At 43.6% G+C, this 24,262-nt stretch overlaps 2 protein-coding genes across 7 annotated transcripts; both read right to left on the bottom strand.

Annotated features, from left to right (window-relative positions):
- Positions 1–380: 380 nt before the first annotated feature.
- On the bottom strand, positions 381–11,532 carry LOC117894160 (probable helicase with zinc finger domain). 5 transcript variants are annotated; one of them, XM_034801059.1, is made up of 7 exons: positions 11,400–11,531; positions 10,101–10,181; positions 9,611–10,045; positions 8,926–9,541; positions 2,247–6,850; positions 2,039–2,207; positions 381–1,628 (listed from the first exon to the last, which is right to left on the bottom strand). In XM_034801059.1, exons 3-7 carry the CDS (start codon positions 9,923–9,925, stop codon positions 1,006–1,008), a joined length of 6,327 nt encoding a protein of 2,108 aa, XP_034656950.1. In that variant the 5' UTR covers positions 9,926–10,045; positions 10,101–10,181; positions 11,400–11,531; the 3' UTR covers positions 381–1,005. The 5 variants fall into 5 exon arrangements, with proteins under 5 accessions (XP_034656950.1, XP_034656951.1, XP_034656952.1 ...); XM_034801060.1 differs by having other exon boundaries at positions 2,039–2,213; positions 2,631–6,850; XM_034801061.1 differs by having other exon boundaries at positions 2,039–2,122; positions 3,248–6,850.
- Positions 11,533–11,977: 445 nt separating this feature from the next.
- LOC117894164 lies at positions 11,978–13,151 on the bottom strand. 2 transcript variants are annotated; one of them, XM_034801066.1, is made up of 3 exons: positions 12,843–13,150; positions 12,401–12,783; positions 11,978–12,337 (listed from the first exon to the last, which is right to left on the bottom strand). In XM_034801066.1, exons 1-3 carry the CDS (start codon positions 12,868–12,870, stop codon positions 12,116–12,118), a joined length of 633 nt encoding a protein of 210 aa, XP_034656957.1. In that variant the 5' UTR covers positions 12,871–13,150; the 3' UTR covers positions 11,978–12,115. The 2 variants fall into 2 exon arrangements, with proteins under 2 accessions (XP_034656957.1, XP_034656956.1); XM_034801065.1 differs by having other exon boundaries at positions 11,978–12,783; positions 12,843–13,151.
- Positions 13,152–24,262: the final 11,111 nt, after the last annotated feature.

Below are 24,262 nucleotides of genomic sequence, written 5' to 3'. Positions count from 1 at the left end.
GTAATTTATGTATCTATGTATACATGCAGATGTTTAGTACACCTTTTAGCCACTTCATATATATATACTTATATGCATGTAGTATATTGTGAAGTACAATTAAGAATAATAAGTTGTGTTTGAGTGCATGAAAAAATTTAATTTTTTTTAGTTAATGTTTTTGAATAGTCAACTGCTGTACAAAATTGAAAGCTTTACATTTTATAACCGAGAACTAGGGGTATACTGTAGAGAAAGACCAAAGTTTTACGTAGCATATGGACTACGGACTAAAAAATAGAAAGAAATTTACAATACAGTTTTCTTGGATTACCTTAGATCTAAAGCTAACTACTCGTATTCATCATGCATTTAATAGTTATTACATAATGATTTTTTTGTTGTTTTTTTCGTTTATTTGTTTTTTTTTTGTATAGTTTTTCGTTTCAAGAGTCTAATCGATACGGTATTTTTGTGTTGATTTTTTATGTGTGGTTTTAAGGCTGCTCAGAGCAACCCCTTGGATGCTGAGAGCCGATAAATGACGCCTGTGGCGTACTTGGGGGGCAATATAAATATGGATCAGGATACGGTTGAGGATCGGACTGGACCGGAATCGATTCGAACAACATCCTGCTGCGGCATTTGGGACGAGCTTTAGTAACCACTAAACATTAACTAAATAGGTTTTTATATTATTAATTAACCATAATAATTCACACGTTCATCTTAAGGCTATTGTAATAAAAATAATTTTGCAATTAAAATGAAAGCAAAATAAGGATAGGGGGCAACTATAACTAACAAGCAGTTCTTTTTTATATTTTTTCTCATTTCTTTCCTTCCTTCATTTTCATTTTCCGTTTCCCTTTTTTTTGGGTGATTGTTTACTTTTTTTTTCTCAGCTAAGAAGTTTTTCAATTTTTTCTTTGTTAGTTTTCTTTTTTTTTTGTTATTTTATTGTTTTGTTTGTTTTAGTTTAAGACCCTTTGATGCCACAACAGGAGTTCGATCGTTCCCCGTGCCTCACTGAAAATAGTTGTAGAATCCAGTTGTGGCCTGGCCCAGCTCCCGTATGGCGGCGAAGGGATCCTTCTCCAGCAGCTCGATGCCCGCCTGCGAAGATTTAGCCGTAGGAGCGGCCTGCGCCTGCGACTGCGTCTGCCCTACTCCCACTCCACTAGACGCCGATGCCGCCTGTGGGCCCTGACTCAACACCGCCGCATAGGTGGTGGCTGCGGAAGAGGCCTGCTGCTGCTGGTGATGATGGTTGTTGGCCTCCGAGTGTGGCACTGGCAGCGGCATGGACTGGAACAGGTCCATTTCGTGCCCGCCTTTTAGCGCATTAAAATTGTTGTACAGCAAGCCTTGCACATGGTCGGAAGACTTCACGGAGTGATCCGCCACAGCGTTGTTTGCGTGGAACAGGGCCTCAATTAGATTGGTACTCGTGTCCAGTCCGGGCATGTTGTTGCAGCTGTTTCCAATGCCAGTGCCATTCCCGGTCAGGGCCTGACGTCGGTAAAGCGGAACTGAGTTTCCATTGCTCAACAGTCCATTGGTGCCGGCAACTCCAGCGTTGTTCGATCCCACGTTAATATGCATGTTCAGGTTGTTGTATGGCTTGTCATTTAGCAGAGGATTGCCAGCTGGTGAATAACAGAAGGCGAATGATTAGGAACGCAATGAATAAGTACAATCTTAAATAAATAAATGCGAAGCCTCTATCTCTCATCAGCAGTGAGTTGCTACGTTTAATCCCCAGTCTCTTTAAGCTTATGATACCGGGATGCCAGCCGTTGGACCTGTGCTTACAATAAGAATCTACCACCTCTATCAATCAGACAGCATTCGTTGATTTTTATGATTTCTTATGATGATCATCCCATATGTGTCATCATCGTCTGTACAACTTTTTGCAGTATTGAACATTTTCCCCATTTTAAATATGTAAATAAAATAATCCTATTATTAGCATCAAATTATAAATCGAACATATCATTCATGCTTTGCACAGTGATAAGAATAGTGATTCCATCCGGCATCCGCACGTCCTTACCCATAAAGTTCGAAGTGACGCCTCCTAAGTTGTTGGCGCTACTATTGGGCGGAGGCTGATGTGCTCCAGGTCCAGGGCCTGGTCCTCCTGCCTGTGGCGGCCCGCCAGCTAGATGACCCGCATACAGACCCGGTCCTGGACCAGGTGGTATCTTCGCCTGCTGCTGCTGTTGCTGTTGTTGCTGCTGCATCATGGCAAAGAGACGACTCTGTTGCTGCTGTTGCTGTTGGAGCTCTAGAGCATTTAATCCATTGGATAGAGAAGGTCCCGCGCCAGGAGCACTTGCCGTGCCGGCCACCATGCCCAGCACATCTCTCAGTATGGGCTGGGCAATATCGTTGGCTCCGTTCATGATCGAGTTGAAGACCAAATCGATTTGGTGATTAAAGTTCTCCAGCGGTGGCGACGCCTCCACTGATTGTTGCTGAAGTGGCTGTGGCGCCTGGTTTTGGGGATACATCATGGGATACTGCGGCCGCTGACCCTGACCTCCCCCGCCGCCACCACCCATTACATGGGGATTGTTGAGCATCGGATTGTTCACCATTTGCTGATGGGGGGGCTGTTTAAGTTGATGCTGATGTCCCTGCTGCTGCTGAAGGGTAGCCATCACCTGACGCAGCATGTCCGCGAACTTGTTGGCCCCCTCCTGCCCGACAGTCTCGAGTAGCTTGAGGTACCACTTGTACTGCTCCTCCTTGGGGTTAAAGGCCATCTCATAGATGCTTACATTCGGCGGCAGCAGGTCGTGCGAGGGAGGGCCAAAGCGCAAAGAACTCGGAGATGGCTGCTTTGCTCCATACATGAACGGCGGTTGCTGCTGTTGCTGCTGCTGCTGCTGCTGGGGCGGAGCCAACGGTTTGTCGTAGCTGTTGTATCCGCTGCCATTGTGCCTCAGATATGGCAGCGGCGGTCCGTTCTCCATGGGACTCATTGGCCCGTTGGGTACGCTGCTACCCCTTTGCATGCCCTGAATTGGTGGCGGCGCTTGCTGCTGTTGCGGTGGACCGTACAGGTGGTGGGGCGGAGGCGGGAGGGGCGCCTGGCCATGGTTGTAGAGTGTCTTTTTGGCCAAATATCCCAGTTCGCTGGGGTTGCGTAGCAGCTGGGCAGCGGGCGGAGCATTGGGTGGCGGTGGCGGTACGCTTCCGCCCCGCAACGGCAGCGTGGAATTCGCATTGGGTGGGGGCGGTTGTAGGGATCCCGGACCTGGTCCTGGTCCTCGTCCAGGAGCAGCTACCGATGGCGGTTGCTGCTGCTGCTTGTTCGGAGGCAGCACGCTCCAAGGATTCGTCTGCGGCGGCGGACCCCAGAGACTGGCATTGGGATTCTGGGGCTGCCCTTGTCCTTGCCCCTGCACGCCCGGCTGCTGTTGCGGTGCAATGGGTGGACGCCAGTGCTGCATTGCTGCATACTGACCATAGGGTGGCGGTGGAGGTCCACCTGGCGGAGGAGGTCCCGGCGGTCCGGGACCGGGCATTCCCCGCAGATGGGGCGGTTGTGGCGCCCCATTGGGTGGAGGTCCTCGCATTCCCATGTGTCCCCCACCACCGTAGTGAGGAGGTGGACCCGGGACTGGGCCGTTGGCAGATTTTCCCCCGCTCACGGCGGCTGCCGCGGCCATCATGGCTGCCATGTGGGTGGAGTACATGTGCGAGAGCTGCTGGTTGGCAGCCATAGCAGCGGCCATCTGGTTCATCTGATGAGCAGCCGCTGGCCCAGGTCCGAGCATTCCTGCTGCGTTAGCATAGTGGGCCGGGGGACCCGGAGGCGCGTGGCTTCCGTGTCCGTGCTGCGGTCCGTTTAGATAGAGGGCCGCCTGGTCCCGCAAATAGGCCTCTGGCTGCAGGGCGCGTGGAACGAACTCCGGAGCCAAGGGATTTAGCACGTAGCCGCGCTTCAGCTCCACCCCGTCTAGCTGGGAGCGCAGGTTCGACCAGGTCAGACCAAACAGAGACTTGTGCTCGTCACAGATCTCGATGAAGCGCTCCCAGACCTTGCGGCAGCGTCCGATCGAGCAGAGGGCCACGGGGTCGCCCACGACCGCCACGAGCGACTGGGCGCGGGTGATGGCCGTGTTCAGCAGCTTTGAGTTGCTCAGGAAACCGTAGTCCGTGTCGGCGTCTCCGATGGTGGCGGCACAGGCAACTCCAGGTCCGCTTCCCTGCGGCATGCAGGTGCGCCTAGTCCGCACCGTAGACAGGAAGACGGCACGGAACTGTTTTCCCTGGACATTGAGCACGCGCTCCACAGAGATGCCGCCCATGCGACGCTTGCGCAACTCCGAGCGGATGCGAAACACTTGGTCTGCATAGGGAGTCATAATGCCGATGCTGGTGTCGTTGAGTTTGCCCCAGGCGCTAGGCCAGCGCTTCCGTAGCTCGGAGACCCGCTCGACGACCTCGTATACCTCGGCATTGTTGTAGAAGGCCGTCGAATTCTTGTCCTGCACATCCTCGCCCCGCGTGGTGAAGAAGGTGAGCGGGTAGAAGCGCTCATGGCGCGGCTGTTTGCCGGACGCCACCAGCTTCTGCTCATAGAAGAGCTCCGAGGTGAAGCGGATGATGGCCTCGTGGGCGCGGTAGTTCTCGCATAACAGGATCTTGCAGGGGAAATTCGATGGGTAGTGGTCGTAGAGTCGCTCCAGCAGTGAGATGTGGAGCTTACGCTCCTTGGCGAAGGCTGAGAACAGCTCGGGGCTCATCTGCATGTGGTCTCCGGCCAGGACGATGCGCGTGGAGTCGTTGGCCAGGGCCAGCGGCATAATGGCTTCGCACTCCATGGCCTGGGCCGCCTCGTCCAGGAAGATGTGTGTGAACAGGCCCTTGGGGAGCCCCAGCGTAGCCAGCTCCATACTGATGCTGAGCGTCACGACCACAATGCGATGCCGCATGATGTCCTCTAGCGTGGGACGCTTGAAGTTCCCGACGCCGTCCGTGATGCAGTACTTCTGGACAACGCCATTAACTGTCGCGGACCAGCGCTTGTGGTAGTAGACTCGCAGCGGTGTGGCCTCCTCGAGACCCTCCTCAATCCACGGGTGCAGGTACTCCTTAATGTACAGATCCGCCGCTGAGTTGGAGTGCGTGCAGATGAGTATCTTGGCCTCCGGCTGGGCCAGCAGCTGCTTGATGGCCTGCGCCAGCGTGTAGGTTTTGCCCGTGCCAAAGGGTCCGATCAGCAGGATCGGCGGCAGCTTGATGCTCAGCGCCGTGGTGATGGCATTGACGGCCTCCCGCTGCTTGGCATTCAGCTTGGGCTCGCACGCATCGGCCCACTGTTTCTTGGGAGTCCATGGGATGTTAGGCTCCAGCTCCGTGGCAGGGAAGATCAGGCGGAAGTCGGTGATCTTGTCGACGGCGTTGTGCCACTCACAGTAGGGCATGCGGTTAAGCTGGAACTGGATATCCACGTCCAGCTCTGTGTCAGCCTGCAAGGCCATGGCCTCTACGCACTTGGCCGACAGCTTTAAGTAGATCACGTTCTTGCCTTTGTCCTCGATGAGGGCCTCGTACACGGGTCGCGTCTGATCAAAGGCGGAGGCAGAGGCAGAGGCGGAGACGGAGGAAGTCGAAGGTCTTCTTCCGGCATCCTCCGGAGCCGAGATGTACACGCTGCTGCAGTTGGAGAGGATCAGGCGTCCCGGCGAAGTGTCCTCCGATATATCCTTGCCCAGCCGCATCAGGGCAAACAGTTCCCCAGCTAGCGAGTACTTGGCCGTGCTTGTGGCCATACCCGCGGGAGTCAGAATGTAGTTGGAGGCCACTGTTAGCCGCGTGCGGACATTGTAGCGAGCTATCTGCTCGTAGCGGGCAATCTCCTCTACGTAGAGCAGCTCGTGGATGCGGGACCGATAGTTGTTCTGAGTCAGACGCTTCTCAACGATCGTGGATTGGGTGAGGGTAAAGGTGGCCGCCAGGGGACAAGGATAGCGCTCGAGCAGCTCCCGCTCGTGGTCAAGATCGCTTAGATACGCCTCGGTTTTCAGGTGGGTACCGATGGTGGTCTCGAAGCGCGTCAGCTGGGTGTTGGCCACGTCCCAGCGGGTGGCCGAGCTGTTTATTATATCACGCTTGATCTCCTCGATCTTCTCCGCATCGTTCACAGGCAGCACGTCCACGCACAAGTGCCTCACCAGCAGCGGCTCCTGACCCACATCGAAGCAGATGGCCTGCCTAAACGTTCCGTAGATTTCCGTACGAAATTCAACGGTTACCTCGTAGTTCAGTGTAGCAGGCTGTGGAGACTCCTCTTCTCCTTCCGTCGGCTGTGTTTCGATGGCGGTGGCCGCGGCTGCTGCTGCTGCCACCCACTCCTGGTCAGACTTGAGCTCCACTTGAGCCGAGGCTGAGGCCTCGGTCGTGCCCAGCTTGATCGACTTGAGCGCAAAGTGATTACGATGGGCATCCTGCAGCAATGCCACCGCCTTGAGCGGCTGCTTCGTCTCCAGCTGGAAAAGCCACTCGCGCTTGGAGGTCTTCGAGCTGATGCTGGTCACTAGCTGCTGCTCGCACTTGGCATCTATCTCCGGCACTCGCTCGCACATCACTCTCTCCGGCGCCGTCGCCTGGATCCACCGCTCCAACACCTGCTCCGTGTACGACTTGCCGTAGAGCTCCTTCTCGCAGGCCTTTTGCACCCGCATACGGCGGTACTCGAAGCGCTCCTTCCACTCATTCAGCTCGTCCTGGCCGTGCGCCTCCACACACTGTGCCCCGTAGTGGCAGGTGTGCGCATCGCTAAACGTCTCGCAGAGGCTGTACGTGTCCAGGGTGTAGCCACGAGGTGGCGGCCGCCATTTCCAGTCTCGTCCTATCCGTGGAACCAAATGCGAAATCAGTGATGGCAAATTCATGTTTGAATAGAAAATAAATACGTATATATAGAGAAATGTACATATATGTATTTGAAGTCACAGGTCAGACTGATCAATCTGAGAGATTGAAAGCAACTTGAGAGCAACCCTTCTTAGAGCAATCTACTTTCTCTACTTTCTTCTCAATGATGATGGAACCGAGAACGGTATGATTGTCCGAGTCACATATCAAATGATCATGGAGGAAATTGCAATTTTACTATCAATAAATCTTCAAATGATAAAAACCAAAATGATAGGATTAGATAATTGGATAAGGTCCTGGACTACGATTAAACTCCTGGGAAATGGTGCATGGAGTTCTACATTTACCTACAAAACCACGATCATCGGTTGCAACTGCATGCTCTATACTGTTTTACACGACTCGTTTGCTACCGGAGCTAATTAACTCGAATACAAATCCATTTTCCCCGGACCATTTAATCATGGTTTAGCCAATGCACTATGGGAAAAACCCCGTAATGGGTAATATATTTGAATGCGACTTAAGTTTTCGGATTCTCAAGGTTTGTAGGCACTCAATTGTAGGTTTGGGAGGTTTTCGCCCTTTTGCGGGGACGGAGCTCATTTTTGAAATACACTTGTAACAGTGTGAGCATACAGAAGTCTGGATGCAAAATTTGGTGGCTCTAGCTTTTAAGGTCTCTGAGATCCAGGCGCTCATAAGGACGGACGGAAGGACGGACAGACAGACATGGCTCTATCGACTCGGCTATTGATGCTGATCAAGAATATATATCCTTTATGGGGACGGAAACGTTTCCTTCTGTGCGTTACATACCACCGTTATTCGCGCAAATACAATATACCCTATTTACTCTTCGAGTGCCGGGTATAAAAAAAAAACAATATGGTACAGGTGCACTGACTGAGTACCGGGTATAAAAGTTGTGACGCGTAAGATGCGTCTCACACGTCCCTTCTCGTTTTATAATAAAAACGACGTAAATGGGTTCCAGCTCGTATGGTAGGCGAGGTCCAAATGACCAATTTTTGTTTCCGAATTCTCCTTTAGTCTAAAGAGCATTCGTGCCAATTTGTAGAGGTCTAGCTTTATTTTTGGGATTAATTCCAAAAAATCAGGCTTCTTACATAGTGCAATGGCCAACCAATTCTGATGTGTGTGCCAGGGGAACCAAAGAAAAATGTTTACCTGCACAAATACCAAAGATATAGCAACAACAATTTTTGTGCAATTATTCGATTTTAATAGTATATGCTTTCTTCTGGATCAAATCATTCTATGGACCACGCAAAAAAACAGATGTTAAAGAGTGAAACATCTTGAGTAGAGGCCGCGGATAATTATGGTGTTCCTAAAATTTTTGTGGTCCCTAAATGGTTTAGTGACAAAACTATAGATAAAAATCGAAACACTATCCTGCGTCTGTTTAAAACCCAGATTTAATGTTTGACATTTTGAAATCACATCGAAATATTATGAAATTGGAAATGTGACAGTAGAACTGCCGTCCTGCCGGTTACGATAGGTTTAGGCGGTCGCTGGAGGTTGAAGAAATTTCTCCCAGCTCAATTGTGCTTTTATAGGACACTTGTGTTTTATGCTGCTTATGCCGCGGCGCGTCCCTTGGTACGGCTACGGGCCGTCCATGGCTATGTAATTTTACAGTAACTAGCAACAGAGGTCTCTTTTCGGACAGGTCTATAATGTCGCTAAACAAGTACCGGACAGTGACGGAGGAAATAATTTTTTCCTCCTCCTCGTCCTAATAGCTTTTGCAGAGCACATTGGGAGAAATTGACAGCCTGGAGGCGTGCTGCCAATCTATGTGCCTGTGTCCCGTAAAGGCTTGGGCAACTGATGATTCCTGACTCTGACAAATACCGGACTGTTTACTGTCGCTTTAGGAAGCCTCACAGGTGGGTTTCGAATTAAACTTATCTTTCTGTTGACTCGTTTTGATTATCAAACAAGTCTTAAACTCGAACGTAGCACGGCCCTTAGGAGGCACTGAATTTCTTGTTGTATTCCGCATTGAACACTTACCCTCATCGCTCATGATCACCTTTTGATGGGCCTCGGTCTGGCAGTGCTGCCGCAGCTCATTTCTCGTCAGGAAATTTATGGCGCAGTAGCTGCAAGTGGTCGAGGGCGCCGCCTGATCCCCGCCGGATGCCGCATCAAGGCTGGGTCCATCAGCCGACGCCGGCTGGTGCTTGCCAGCCGTGAGCTTCATGGCCGCCAACAGGTCGTTGGTCTTGTGCAGATTTGAGTTGGAACTAGAAATGGTGCTGCTGCTGCCAGTGCTGCTGTTGCTACTGCTGCTCGCATAGCTGCCGCTGCCACTGCCCGTTCCATTTTGCTGCTGCTGATGTTGTTGCTGCTGCTGCTGTTCGCGCTTCTTGAGACCCTTGTTGCTGAGCAGCTTGCTGTACTTGTCCAGGGGCAGGTTGTTGGTGGCCCAGTGGTCCAGTTTGGTGTCCAGTATGGCCATTTCATCCTCCAGTCGGGCATGCGGTATCTTCTGCGCCTGGGCCTTGTGCTGACCATTCATAATCATCTGGATGATGGACTTGTAGCGCTCCAGGGTCTTGGATATGTCCGAGAATATTTGCTGGCCGCTCAGCTCGTTAATCCACTTGCTCAAAAAGATCTCGGCATCCTACAGGAAAACCAAAGTCATCAGAAATAATATTTAGGTGAGGGTGGGCTGAATCCACACTGAACTTACCCCATACTTGTGCATCTTGAACAAAGCATGGACGAGCCAGCGACGCGCACGCGAGACACTGGCCAGGCACTCTGTCTGCTCGGCCAACAGGGTGAGCACCTTGTAGGCATCGGCCAGGCAGCCCTCGTATTTGCCCAGCTCCAGCAGACACTCGCAGCGGCCTAAGAGGCAGGCAATCTGCTGATCCTTCTGCACCCGCGTCGACTGTGCTGATCCTGGAGCTGCGGAAATCAGCTGATCGTAGAGTGCCGCAGCTCGGGCCCAGTTCCGTCTTCGGACCATGTCGTGGGCCAGCATCTCCTTTTCAGCAGCCATCGATTGTGGGAATCGTTTACTCGTTGGGGCTTTCACTTCTCTTCGATTGGTTATTCATGCATGTGTCGGGTCCTGCGTCTGATCCTTGTCTTGATTGCTCGTCTAAGTCCTATAATGATTCTGATGGTGAAATTTAGGAGCTGCTTCAGACTGGACCTCTTCCATGACTACTTACATAAGTTAATCCAAATCGATTAAGAAATCGATTCTTGGCTTATACATCAGGGTTTTATATACTTTTTGGGCATTATGTTTACTGCAAAGGAAGCAGAGATCAATTAATATTCGAGTGTGCTGTGGAGATTTTGTAAGCGGCTGATCAAATTGTTTACGGCCCCAGAGCACATCTGTGATCCTACAGAAGTGGCTGCACCAGAAACCAGAGCACATTAAAAAATCCAACTCGTTCTTATTTATATTTTTCACTTGCACAATTTTCATTCGTATTTTTCAGTTACGCAAAATTTCTTAAACGCCATTTTCACTCTCACCGGCGGCCACTCTGCGACAGCGGAGACCCAGGGCCAGGCACACGTATAGTAAAGCACTCAAAAAACATTTTCAAGCATAATTTAAAGTAATTTAAATTTTCCTATTTCCTGCTTTTGAGAAGGCTCTGTGCGTGTGTGTATTTTGATGATGTTCGATTTTCGGCTTTTTTTTTTGGTAGTAAATGGCGGCCGTCTGCGAATGCTTATTATTGAGTCCACAAATATGTACAAGATATCCGACTGTAGTATTATTTAATGTTGTTTTTGCTGCTTTATATACACAGGTACGTGTGCATGTCGAGTGTGTGTACATGTTTTTTCTTCGTTGGCTGTCGCCTTCTCAGCTGCCAGCAGGTGTTTTTCCCGCATTTCGGTTCTTATATTTGAAGTTTTTACTAGTTTATGTACTAGCGTGAAACCATAATTTATTTAGTTGTTATTTTGCGCAAAAGCGGTGAATTTAGCGGATTTTACCATTTTGCCGTGCTGGGCACAGCAGACAGACGCAAGTGTTGCCAAGCGCCCGAAGTACCCCATGAAAGTATCGCATGTGGCAAAAAAAGTTGGTTTGGGTATAAATTATTAGTTAATTCATTTCAATTAATTTGTAACAAATGAATAATTGTATCATTAGTTTGGACGACTTTTAAAATTTGTTGCAATATTTTTACAAGATAATTGTGATATCTCGCCGCATTTTACAACACTGCAGGCCAATGGTGACAAAACAACACCATGATACTGTCATAAAAAACTGCAACTTATATGTGCACTACACATGCATAATGCACGGCGATGCAATTCACTTTTATCTGATTAGTCGGTTATTTGTATTGCACATTAATCATTACGCGTGGGCAGCACACAGCCCTTGCCATGCAAAGTCTCAAGGCAAATAACGCAAGTCAGAAGCCAGCTGTCACATTGCAAAGGAACATAATTTGTGTTCGTTTTCCTGATGGTTTTCCAGACATTTTCGTTACCTTTGCACTTATTCTCAAAGATTATTCACTACTTCCTAATTATATGTTATTTTACATGGTTAAGCACAAAACTATAAGAGAAAATGCACATCACTTCGAAAATTGTTAAAAATAAGTTATGTATGTGTGTGAGGCAGTGCTGCCATTTTAGCTTTTTTATGGCACCACTGACCAAGTTAAAAAATATTATAAATGATGCGTGAAAAATAGAGATTGTTACATATACTGCTTAATACGATGAAATGTGTTGTTTGGCTAGATAATACGGAAACGTAAAGCCAATACGTTGACGAATTACCATCAATCTATCTAAATTGCGTTTCGTAAGCGAAACATACAGTAATGAAAGAAAGAATGCAAAAATAAAAATACTAAAGTAAATCATGGAGTAAAATATTTTATATATTTCTGCCGAGTCTAGCTTCTTCTAAATTATGACAGCACTGATGTGAGCTGATCGAAAATTCGCAAAATGTTGCAGCAGTGTTGACAAGTGCAAGGATATTAATGTTTGCCCAGTAAATGCTTAGCCCTTGAGAGAGCAATTCAATTATCCTTTATTACAGTTGAGACCTTAATATCATTGTACATTGAACATTTATTAAAATTACACAGTTATGATGCAAGTAAAATTTACGTAAAATTACAGTTATGATGCAAGTAAAATTGACGCAAAACACGAAAAAAAATGGACTGAATTATCTTCACTAGAAACGTTAACGAAAGAATTTCTTGGCGAACTTGATGACCTCCATAGCTAATTTCAGTTCCCGTGCGCCTCGGACGCCGAGAGCCTCAAGATCTTCCAGTGTCATTTGGATCAGAACTTCTATGTCGATTTCCTGGCGAGTGAACATCTCCGTAAGGTGCTCGTTGCCAGTGCGGTTCAGAAGCGAACGCACCCGCGGGCTCAGAGTGGGATGCTCCACCGGGGAGCCATGCTTAAATCGCGAAAAGGTGCTGTCACGCTGACTCAGCGTGGAATATTCAACTGGGGATCCGTGCTTAAACCGCGAATAGGTGCTGTCACTCAAGCCGGGTTCTCGCTTCACCTTAATAGTTGGGTTGCACGAAGCCGAGGAACGACTCCTCTTGCTGGTACTGAGACTACCAGTTTTTACTCCATCCTCCAAAGAGCTGCCATTTGTTGTGCTCTGGGTATTGGGCGAGAAAACAGATCGCGTGTTCAAAAATGATTGCGAGAAACGTGTTGGCCCATGACTCGAATGACGAGATGTGTGTCTTCGTGGGACACTTAGGTGACTCGGCTTCAGGCTGCGATAAGTGTTCTTGCCCGTGGTTTCATCGCTGGAGTGGTCAGTGGTCTCAAATTTAAAGATCTGTGTGGACAGCGGAGTCAATGGCGTCAGCGGAGATCCGGGATCTGCGGAAAAGTATCAATAGCAATAGGCTGGTTGGTTTCCTAACCATTTTGACAATTACCTCTCCAGGCGCGATTGTATCGTTCCATCGTGGGGCCGCCTTTGATATTTAAGAACAATTTTAAATCGGAACAAACACTGACGCAAATTCTACTTTTTACACATGAAAAAGCGGCCTAACTGTAATTTACAGTTTTTGGCGAACCACAGTGTGCCCGTGTTATTGATCGAAGTATCCCTTCTAATTTACAAAATCCACTTTTACTACGACCTTGTTTAGGTCACAACCTTGTATTTCGAAATAATTATATTATTAGTTTTGACTGTTTTCATATTTCCGGTATTTAAAAAAACGCGCTTTATGGCACCCTTTTGTCCCTTTTGGTTAGTGGTCCTCCGCAAAAAAGTCTATCGAAAAAATACTGATACATGTAGTAAAACGCCACCTATTTGGTGACCATTTACGGTATATTTTATACGTTTCGGTATATTTTGACGTCGAAATTGAATTTCTCTCGCGCTCGAGAACTCACTGAGTACTTTCTCTTTTCTCTCAGAAATGAAAATGGGAGAGGACTTTAGCTTGTAAGCTAGTAAGCTTGTTTAGCTAGTAATATCAAAATCGTATAGTATAAGTATAGTATATAGTATATTACTTGTGGTATAATTCTTTGGGATTTCTGTGCTCACCTTTTCTTCGAAAAAAATAGGGCATGATGTAGTTTTTCGAACAATCTCGACGTTTTTCATTGATTGAAAGTTGAAAATATTGAAAATTGATATAGAATTTCAAAGTACTTGGCGGGAATGGAATAAAATAGGAAGTAAATAGGAATCTTAATATTAAGATCTTCAAGGCAAATGGCAATGTACGAACTTGATTTCTACCAATAAAATTGAGAGGGAAAATAATCGATACTGATTTGAATTTTTGAATTGTATTTAGTTATCTGTTATTGAATAGTACAAGCTGCACAGCCGTTTGTCCTTGCATAGAGGCACTAGGCGAGTGTTTGTCAAACAAACTTCCTGGCATTTTTGATGTCCTGACATTTTTTTGGAGTCTCTGCGCTTTTGAGTAAGTTTGCAAGCCGTAGTGTGTCGTATTTTGTTGCTGCGGAACTTTGAGATCTTGTCTTTTTGTGCGTGGTGAATAAGTGGTCATCAACATCATGATGGCTTCAACAACAACAATATGACAGACCTGAATACCCTAATGCATTTCCTCTCAGTCAAATTAAATGTTTTACGTATATTTACTACATTCATATCAAGGATATACTTAATAAGGGGGTTTCTAGTATTGACGTCTTCCGAAAGTGCATAGACCATAATGTTTCGACAGCACTTGTAAAAAAAACATATACACATGTACGTGCAAAGCAGATCTAGAATACACACACAGTTGTGTTCAATGAAATAGTAGTTCCGCGCCTCAAAATTTTTCCGAATTGAACAAGTAATACCTGTTTAAAAAGCCTGAAATGTACACATTATAAGGCAGAAGTACTCCTGAAACATCTTCTAGTTTTTCATTACTTAAATGAAATAGTAGTTCTAGGTGCAATTATTAAAACAAAAATATTAAAAACAAATCAAATCAATTCAAAAATGTCACCATCATGTCACCAAATGTAAGCTTAATTTGCTTAGTGAATATTTTTATGAAAGAAATGTTTGAATATGGTGGTACTTTTGTTTTTGAAAATTGAAACTACTATTTCATTGAACATACTTTTTTTTTTTTTTTTTATATTTAATCGCTACTGCGAAATTGGTTGGTCGCAGAGATGAGTCCGCATTGACCAGGTACTTCAGTTTTGTGTTGAATATTATAAAAAAGTTACTGAAAATTTTGAACTCAAAAAAGAGTTGTTTGCCGAACGAACACTAGAAATAGAATGTGATTGAACATACTTGTACACATGCATTCGAGCAAAAAATTCGTACAGTACATTGATATTGTCAAGATACATTTGTTGTCAAGGTTGAAAGTTGAAAACGCGTAAAAAGTCCGAAAAAGTATTAAAAGGATTTATTTTTGAGTATTTATTTCAAAGTACAGGAATGTGAATAGGAAGAAACCACTAACTTAACTTAAATGCTAATGTTTATTAGGTGCTAGTCCCTGGGGTCCGTCAAGCTCACCATCATGCTCAGCACCCAGCTGAAAGTTTGAATGGAGGCCAACGTGTTTGACAATATGTCAGGATGATTTCTATTAATTATCCGGAATACCTCCAGAATATTTATACGAAGGGATTGTCCGAACACTTCCAGCCTTCCACTATTTATGTATACATACATATGTCTCAGGCTGAATGGGTTTCCATCCAGGGCGACCACAGCCTGAATTTCCGTCAGCTACTGAACGTGGACCGAATGCACATTGGCCGGTGGATAGACCTCCTCAATGGTTGGGAGGTCCTAATTGGCGATATTTTTCCCACATTCTGCCCCTGAAATGATGAAGGTCGTACAGCACGGGATATCTCTGGCATAGAGCTATTGCCACCGCCTTCTACACGCTGAGCTGATCCTCTCTGCCAATTGAGGGGAAGTGGTACTCGTGAATGATAAAAAAACGGCTGCCTGTATTCCTCTAGGTCTCCAAATCGTTTGATTTTGCCTCGCTCCTATTCCCGTTTTTGCGATGGCCGGTTAACCTGATTGAACGTCTGGTTGATGTCCAGATCAAGGAAGATCGTCCTCAGTGTGCTCACATTCATGTTGCTATTCGAAAAGTGAATACTGAACACTATTCTAGTTCAATCTATATATATAAAAGAAAGTCGTTTTTTGTGCAACACTTATAACTCGAGAACGGCTGGACCGATTGCCATGGTTTTTGATTTGTTGGATTTGCTTCCGTCGCGAGTAACAGAATACATCTTAAAAACAACTTATGGCCTGTTTGTTGCGGCCTTAAAGCCAAAACTTTATTTTTTTCTGAAGACATCATGTGTGTGTTCAGAACTTTGTCTAAAAAGTTCATTTGTTCATTTGTTGTTCATTTGTATTTGTTTAATCATATTTAATATTTGTTTTATTTATTTGTTTATTTTGTATTAATCATTTTAATAACAATGCCGCGTCCTAGAAGATCTAATCTTTCCCAGCGAAGCCGTAATGCAATTAGGCAACGGAATATCGCGAGTCAATTATCTGAAATTGCACGAGAACAGCGCAGCGTTAATATGGAGCAAAGAAGGGCCTTAATTCGTGCTTCTCAAACACAAGAGCAAAGAGAGAGAAATCGTCGAGCTTATCGTACAGAAGAACAGAGGAATAAGCTTCGAAGTGCAAGAAGAAATGGTTCAAGTATTGATTTGAATCGAGCAGCGTTTCTGTATGATTGCACCATTGACTACAGCTTGCATCGTTTAGCTTGCATTGGTCCAATGGACGTTGTTTGCCAGCATTGTGGAGCATTGAAGTTTGCTGGTGAAACGCCTGGTTTGTGCTGCCTTAGTGGTAAAGGGAAATTGCCATTATTGGTCCCGCCACCAGAGCCATTGTGCTCCCTGCTTTATGGCGAGAATCACGACCTTTTCTAGCGAACACTCAAAAATACAATGTCTGTTTCCAAATGACCTCATTTGGGGCGGAAATTATCGAAGAACACAGATATAATCCGACATCCGCCATCCGCTTTATTTGTTCTTGCGCCTGACCAAAAAACAAAGAATGTCGTTTATTACAAAGTGCTTGAATGAAAATCCTATTACCATCGCATTGGATCATTGCAACCTATAGAAGATGCACAGCATAAATTCTTGCAAATATACTTCATGGGCAATATGGAAGAACAACTTGACAGGCGTCAAGGGATCAACACAGCTACGAAGAGAGCAATTCTCCAAGATCTGCAGCAAATGCTTCATGAACATCATGCATTGGTCAGGCTGTTCAAGACTGCTTTAGAGTGCATGCCAAGTGATTGCAATTCGGTCAAGTCAATTAAATACATTTGCAAATATGTCACGAAAGGGAGCGACATGTCGGTTTTTGGTATCCAAACATCCAATACCAACGATGAAATCGCGCGCTATCAAGTTGGTACTTTTTTGTTTCTATCTATATAAACATATTATTTTGTATCATTGTTTAACGTTCATCAAAGCCTAAATTAGTTCAGCTAAAAAGTAACACGACTTTCATTGACTGTTAGGCGGTGCGAAGTTCGCCGGGTCAGCTAGTATATATGTACATATGTACATATGTACATATACAAGGAAATTTAGGTAGAATCTTAATTCATTTTGGAGATTCCATCAGAACCCTTTTAAAACTAAACATATGTATATAGTACTACTGATTTGAACTACTATTATATAGTAGTCTAACTGTTTCGGGTGTTTTAGTTACGTTTGTTAAATTGGTTTTAACTAAAAAGGTGCCAACCAATGCCTTTTGCGCCGCGATCTTAAGGAAAATGACTGCCCGGAAAATGCTTAACCAACACTTGCCTTGTGCCTCCATGCTAGGACAAACGGCTTTGCAGTTAGTACTTTTCAATGAGAATAAATAATGGTTTTATTTTTCAAATATATATTAGCATTTTCTAGATAGATAACACTACCCGACACGATTTTTCGTCAAGGAACCAAACCCACTTTTTATGAAAGATATGGGGCTTAGAAATACTTTTTTTTCTATGTTAGAATTTTTTTTGCATATAATTTGTTAGGTTTTTTCAGAGGCAGCGGCTTGTGTTTTTAAATAACTTAAGTATCTTAGATAGTTATTAAAACTTAGTTTATCAGAAAAGCAGATTATGAATCCAAAAAGTGTACTCAAATCCTTTGTGGTTTAAGCTTCGCGACTGGGAAATATGGAAAGTCTAAAATGTTGATGTTCGTAAGGTATTTTTGACGACATTTTGACTTAAAAAAAATTTGGGAAAAGTCGAAAAAAAACCGCTTTGGAGTGTTGCGTGTATTAACTGCCGGAAGGCAGAAATACAATATACCCTATTTACTCTTCAAGTACCGGGTATAAAAACAAAAACAAAACCGCTAACTCTGAAAAAAGCGTTAAAACCGTTTTTAAAAATTCTTAAAAAACGAGAAGGGACGTGTGAGACGCTTCTTACGCATCACAACTTTTATACCCGGTACTCAGTAGGACATCTGTACCTTGTAGTTTTTTTCAAATTTTACATTTGTTCTATCGCCTAGAGCCGCACACTATACGAAGCAGAGTGAGAGAGAATGTAAAAAAATAAAAAAAACTGCTGGACTGTTTAGCCACTGCAAATTGATTTCTTTATTCTGGCTAAAATAATGATCCAGTCTGATCCCAATTCGGTGATCTGATAGATATGATCCTTCCCTACAAAATGGCGTTTTTAGTTTTCTCCGTCTTCAAAATTGTGGCTATGGGAGATTTTCGCTCTTTGTGTGGGCAGAAGGTATTGAAATACCTTCATTTTTGAAATACACCTGTAACAGTGTGAGTATACAGCCATCTGGATGCAAAATTTGGTGGCTCTAGCTTTTATAGTCTCTGAGATCCAGGCGCTCAACAAGACGGACGGACGGACAGACAGACATGGCTGTATCGACTCGGGTATTGATGTTGATCAATAATATATATACTTTTTATGGTTGGAACCGTTTCATTGTCTGCGTTACATACATCCACTTTGTGCACAAATACAATATACCCTATTTACTCTTCGAGTACCGGGTATAAAAAACAATAAGGTACAGATATACTGCCTAAGTACCTTCACACGTCCTTCCTCGTATTTCCCTTTCTTAAATTTTCTCATTCCACGCTCTGCTTCGTGTAACGATTAGATGTAAATGACATATGTATGTAGCAATAATGTAAAATTCTAAGAAAAAAAACAATAAGGTACAGATATACTAACTGAGTACCGGGTATAAAAGTTGTGACGCGTTAGAGGCGTTTCACACGTTCCTACTCGTTTTAAATCTCGAAAACGAACAGTTGCCCATAATCGACATTAGCAGAGTTAGTTCTTAGTTAGTTTCTCTTAGTTATAGGGTTCGTCCAAAGGTGTATCATAGCGGAAAAATTATTTCTCACGCTTGCAAAGGTTCTGTTTATGTCAGAGAATCGCCCATATGCAGTTATGGCAATCGCCAGTGATGTATAACCTTGCAGTACCAACTAATCCAGAAAATATTCCAAATTAGGATTTCAAATAATTTTACGCCCACGGGAATTTAAATTTGGTTTTCGAAACATTTCAAATTGGTTTAGTCGGAATCAATAATAAAAGTTCAAGGCACAAAAGGCGCCACAGTATTTAGCATTTAACATGTCTAAGTTCCATTATACTCGTATATATCTTGACATTATTTTATTTGGCTTCTAATTAAAGCGTGTTTGGCCAGTTTTATACCCGGTACTCGAAGAGTAAATAGGGTATATTGTATTTGTGCGCGTAAGTGGATGTACATATGTAACGCACAGAAGGAAATGATCACCATCAATAGCCGAGTCTATATCTGTCTGTCTGTCCGTCCGTCCGTTTTGTTGAGCGCCTGGATCTCAGGGACTATAGAAGCTGGAGCCACCGAATTTTGTCCCTCCATTCTGCTGTGATATCACGCTGATGCAAGTGTATTTAAAAAACTAGCCCCGCCTGCTCCCGGCAACACAAAGGGCGAAAATCTTCTGTATCCACAGTTTTGAAAATAAGAGAAAACTAAAAATGCCATTCCGTAGGGAATGGCTATATCTTTCAGATCACCGTATTGGGATTAGATTGGATAATTATTATAGTTAGAATGAAAGAATTAATTTGCAGTAGTTACTCCACCCCGTCCAGCAGCTTTGCTTGTTATTGTTTTTTGTTGCTTATTCTTTCTCCCTCTGCCCCATGCAGTGTGCGGCTCTGTGGGAGGTGGCGTGCTAAAAAGGCGGGTTGGTAGGAGAGTGTATGTAGATGTAAATGACAGATGTAGAAAAAATGTAAAATGTAAAACTCGAATTAGAACCCCTACGGTACAGATATACTGACTGAGTACCGGGTATAAAAGTTGTGATGCGCACGAAGCGTCTCACACGTCCCACACTCGTTACAGTTGTTATTGTTGTTTTAACCCTGCACCGTGACTCGATTTTTGCGACGAAATTTTTGAGAACAACAAATAAAGTGAATCTATAAAAAAAAAACAATTTCAAAACGAAAACAAACCTGAAATTAAAATAAAATGATATAAAACGTGAAGGGACGTGTGAGACGCTTCGTACGCGGATTACCCATTAATCAGTCAGAATATATAAGTATAAGAAGAATATAAGTATAACGTAAGTGTGATAAATATGTAAATTTGTATGTAACCTTATGTTTTTGATCGACTTTTACATTTTTCATTGCACGTTTTCTCTACATCTGTCACCTACATCTACATTACTTCTCACACCAGCACGCCCTTTTAGCTCGCCACCCTTCCCCAGAGCCACACACGCATTCGGAAGGAGGGCTATAAAAGTTGTGACGCGTAAGAAGCGTCTCACACGTCCCTACACGTTTTTTCTTCTTCAAATTTTACATTTTACTATCCAAGATCCGCACACTTCACGAAAGAGTGTGGAATAAGATAATGTGCAAAAAATAAGTAAAGCTGCTGGGGTAACCACTGCAAAATATAATATATTAATATATATATATCTATATTAACACTACTCGACACGATTTTGCCGCTTCGATCCAGACCTACTTTTTATGACAGATATGGGGCTTAGAAATGGTTTGATAATAATAGGTTTTTTTCTATGCCAGAACATTTTTAAAAGTATTTTTAAAATCTGGTATTTTTTTAACGCTTTTTTTTAGAGGTAGTGCTTTTTTTTCGTACACATCTCAAGTATCTTACATCTGGGTGTAATAAATTTAGTCATTTTTTAAAGCTAATAAATGCATCTATAAAGATTACCTAAACAGATTGTGATTTTAGCTTGACGTTAAAGAGCTTTAAGCTTTGAAATGAAACAAAAACGTGATTTTTATGAGGTATTTTTTACAAAATGTTAACTTCAAAAACATTGGGGAAAAAAAATAAAAAACTGTGTCCACTGCGACTGAATAGGTGCATTAACCGTTTAAGGTATTGCTCGTCAAAATATGTGGAGCGACGGCTGAGCTAAAATTGTTCAGTCCAACGTGATTGGGTATACATTTTTGATGTATTTATCAGCTTTATAGAATTTCTAAGTTCACTACAACCAGATGTAAGATACTTAAATTATGGGAAAAAAGAAAGTTCTACCTCTCAAAAAACCATTACAAAAAAATACCAGACTTTTAAAATTCTTCAAGAAAAAGTTCTGCCATAGAAAAAAAGACATAGTTCTTTAACAAATTTTAAGTCTCAGTCTATCAGAAAAAGTTAGGTTTCTTCCAAGCGAAAAAAAAGTTCGATTTTGTCGAGTAGTGTAATGATCCATTCTAATCCCAATTCGGTGATCTCAAAGATGTGGCCATTGCCCACGGAATGGCATTTTTAGTTTTCTCTTATCTTCAAAGTTGTGGATACAGAAGATTTTCGCCCTTTTGTGGGGGGTGTGGCGAAATTTTGAAATATGCTTGTAACAGTGTCATATCAGAGCAAAATTGCAATTTGGTTGCAGTCTCTGATATCCAGGCATTTCTATTTCGACTCGGCTATTGATGCTTATTAAGAATATATGTATGTATGAATGTATGTATATACTCTGTGGGGTCGGAAACGCTTCCTTCTGTGTCTTACATTTTTTCCGCACAAATACAATATACCCTATTTACTCTTCGAGTACCGGGTATAAAAATCAATTTATTTCATCAAAATGTATGATGAAAATGCACAATTTGTGTGGGTCTTATTCTCTTAGTACCAGTATCATGGTAAGTTTGCCGTGAAATCATGACAGCCGCCGAAGCAGCGCACAAAAACCCTCGCACTACTGCCACCTGTTAAGAATAGATACGACACCTTTTGTTGTTTGCTGCTTCTGTTTTATCCTATAGCTTTTATTTTGTTTGCCATTGCGCTTTGCGCTTTCGCTTCGCCATTCGAAATTCGGTAAGCTTCCGTTCCCTGTTTCCCACTCTCTGCGTTCCTGCCGACTGTCTCCTATTCACATGTGAGGCTTGTTTGTTGTTGCCGGCTTTTTATCGAAAACAGCTGAGACCTGCCACCCCCCCCACTCATCCACCACAATCGTTGGCACAGCGAACCAGCTGCTTTGTGTTTATATTTTTTTCACGTCTGCGCACCGTCAGCCAATGGTCCGCGCCTCCGCTCCCCGCTGCACGACCATCCATCACACCAGAAACGAAGCCGCTGCCGAAGCGAGCTCCAGCTCGCCGCTGGAGAACCATATAAAAAGCCCCACTTTGCTGCTTGGGGCTTGAGTCGTCTAACAGAGTTGAACCCAAGCTGAGCGCGAGAAAAGTTCTGGTGCTAGCCGCTGAAAGCATTGTCGAAAATTGTTGCCACAGTCAAAGTAAAAAACAAAACAAAAAACAAATAAAAATTTCGCACAGGTCCCAAGCACTTGCTCTGTAAAATAAAATACAACCTGCGCTTCGTTGTGTTGTGATGTTGTGGAGAGAATAGTCGTATGGCATAGAAGCAGCAAGCAAGTGTTGCCTAGATTAAAAATAAGCAATAAATCCGACCGAAATTGCAATCAATAAGCAACAAAAATCCTCCCTCAATTGATATACCATTTGGCCAGTCCAGTGTTTTTGAGACATGCAAAAGTGGCCAACAGAGTGTTAAAAAAATCATAACAAAACCTACAACAACGGAACGGTAACTTGCAAAACGAAACAGTTTTTTCCAAGTGTTTGCTACCGCTGCGCTGCCTTCGTCGGTGCTGCACTGCTCAACAAAAGAACTTTGGGTATGTTTGTTTTTTCTTGGAGCTTTGCTTTTGCTCCGCAGTTTCTTCTGTTGTTGTATTCCATGCAAATTTAATTAGGCAATTAAACGAACACACACAAAAATCGTATTTTTTGTTTGGCCAAGCTTAATTCTTTATTTCTTTGCGATTGGATTACCTCATGCCTTTAAAGAGTTGAGGGGAGCGGATTGCAATTCGCTTTGTTATACATTTTTTGCGTTTCGTTTCTTCGGTATTGGCAATTATTACACAATTTTTACAATCGGTCAGTTATTGGCAGAGCTGATGGCAGTTCTGCACCGGTTTGGATCCCACTGTAAGAGGAGTATGAATACCACATTGCCATACCCTTTAGAAGTACCAGAGTTGGAAGGCTATATTAGCTATTCCCTAACACCACCCTTAATTTGTAAGAATTCTATTAGTTTTAAGAAAAATATACAAAAGTACTACTTATATATTTACATATGTCCGTCAGTCCGATCAGATGATTATTTATTGTTTTTTATAAACGAGAATTCTGTTGTGTATCGGGTATTCTATAGTCGGAATATTAACTCCTTCGCTCGTACACGTTCTTTTTGTTGGTTTTACTTTTACTTTGTGCGCTGCGCTTTGAAATTCAAATAAAAACTCAAAAAACTTTTTTAATAATAACAAAAGTAAAAGAGAAGTGTGCCGGGGGGGGACAGGGGCCAGGGTACGCTGCACTGGAATACTCGTATATTTAATTGAACAACAAAAAGAGAGCCAAACAATCATAGGCACCCACTGCAAAGTGGTTTGTTGTTGTTGCTCCTCGCTCAAACGATGTACAATGGAAACACAGACTATAACTACCAGCTAGAACAAGTGCCATGAAAAAACTGAAAATGAACCGAACCGAAATTAAATCAGCCAACTTTTTTTCGAAGTCTTAACCCCATTTAACAAAATACAAGTACATTATAAAATTGTAAGTCTAGAACACACAAATTTGTTTTTGAATATATTTTTGAAAAATTCAACAGAACGGAGGAAAGTTGTATAAGGAAAATGAACCAAAAAAAATTTTAAAATAAACTCTCTTTTCCTCTATGTATCTATTCCTCTAAAACATAAAGTGAAACCAAACCTTTTATCTGTGTGAAAGTGTTGTTAAAAGTAGAAGATTGTGTGAGTTTTTTAAAGTTCTTCAGATATTCACACCTCCACATAATTATGGCCATTTAAAAGATATCCCATTTCATCCAGAAGAAGTTAATATAAACAAATTTTTATTTCGACACCACAAAGTATATATATTTTCGATCAGCATCAATAGCCGAGTCAATTTAGCTATGTCTGTCTGTCTGTCCGTCTGTCCGCCCGTCTTGTTGAGCGCCTGGATCTCAAAGGCTATAAAAGCTAGAGCCACCAAATTTTGCATTCAGATGGCTGTATGTTCACACTGTTACAAGTGTATTTCAAACTTTCGCACCGCCCCCCTCCGCCACCTAAAAGGTCGAAAATCTCCAACAGCCACACTTTTAAAGATAAGAGAAAACTAAAAATGCCATTCCCATACCCGGTATTCGAAGAGTAAATAGGGTATATTGTTTTTGTGCGAATAACGGTTGTATGTAACGTACAGAA

The sequence above is a fragment of the Drosophila subobscura genome, chromosome J (assembly GCF_008121235.1).
Source record: "Drosophila subobscura isolate 14011-0131.10 chromosome J, UCBerk_Dsub_1.0, whole genome shotgun sequence".
Taxonomy (NCBI): Eukaryota; Metazoa; Arthropoda; class Insecta; order Diptera; family Drosophilidae; genus Drosophila; species Drosophila subobscura.
This window is presented reverse-complemented; position numbering and strand designations above follow the sequence as displayed.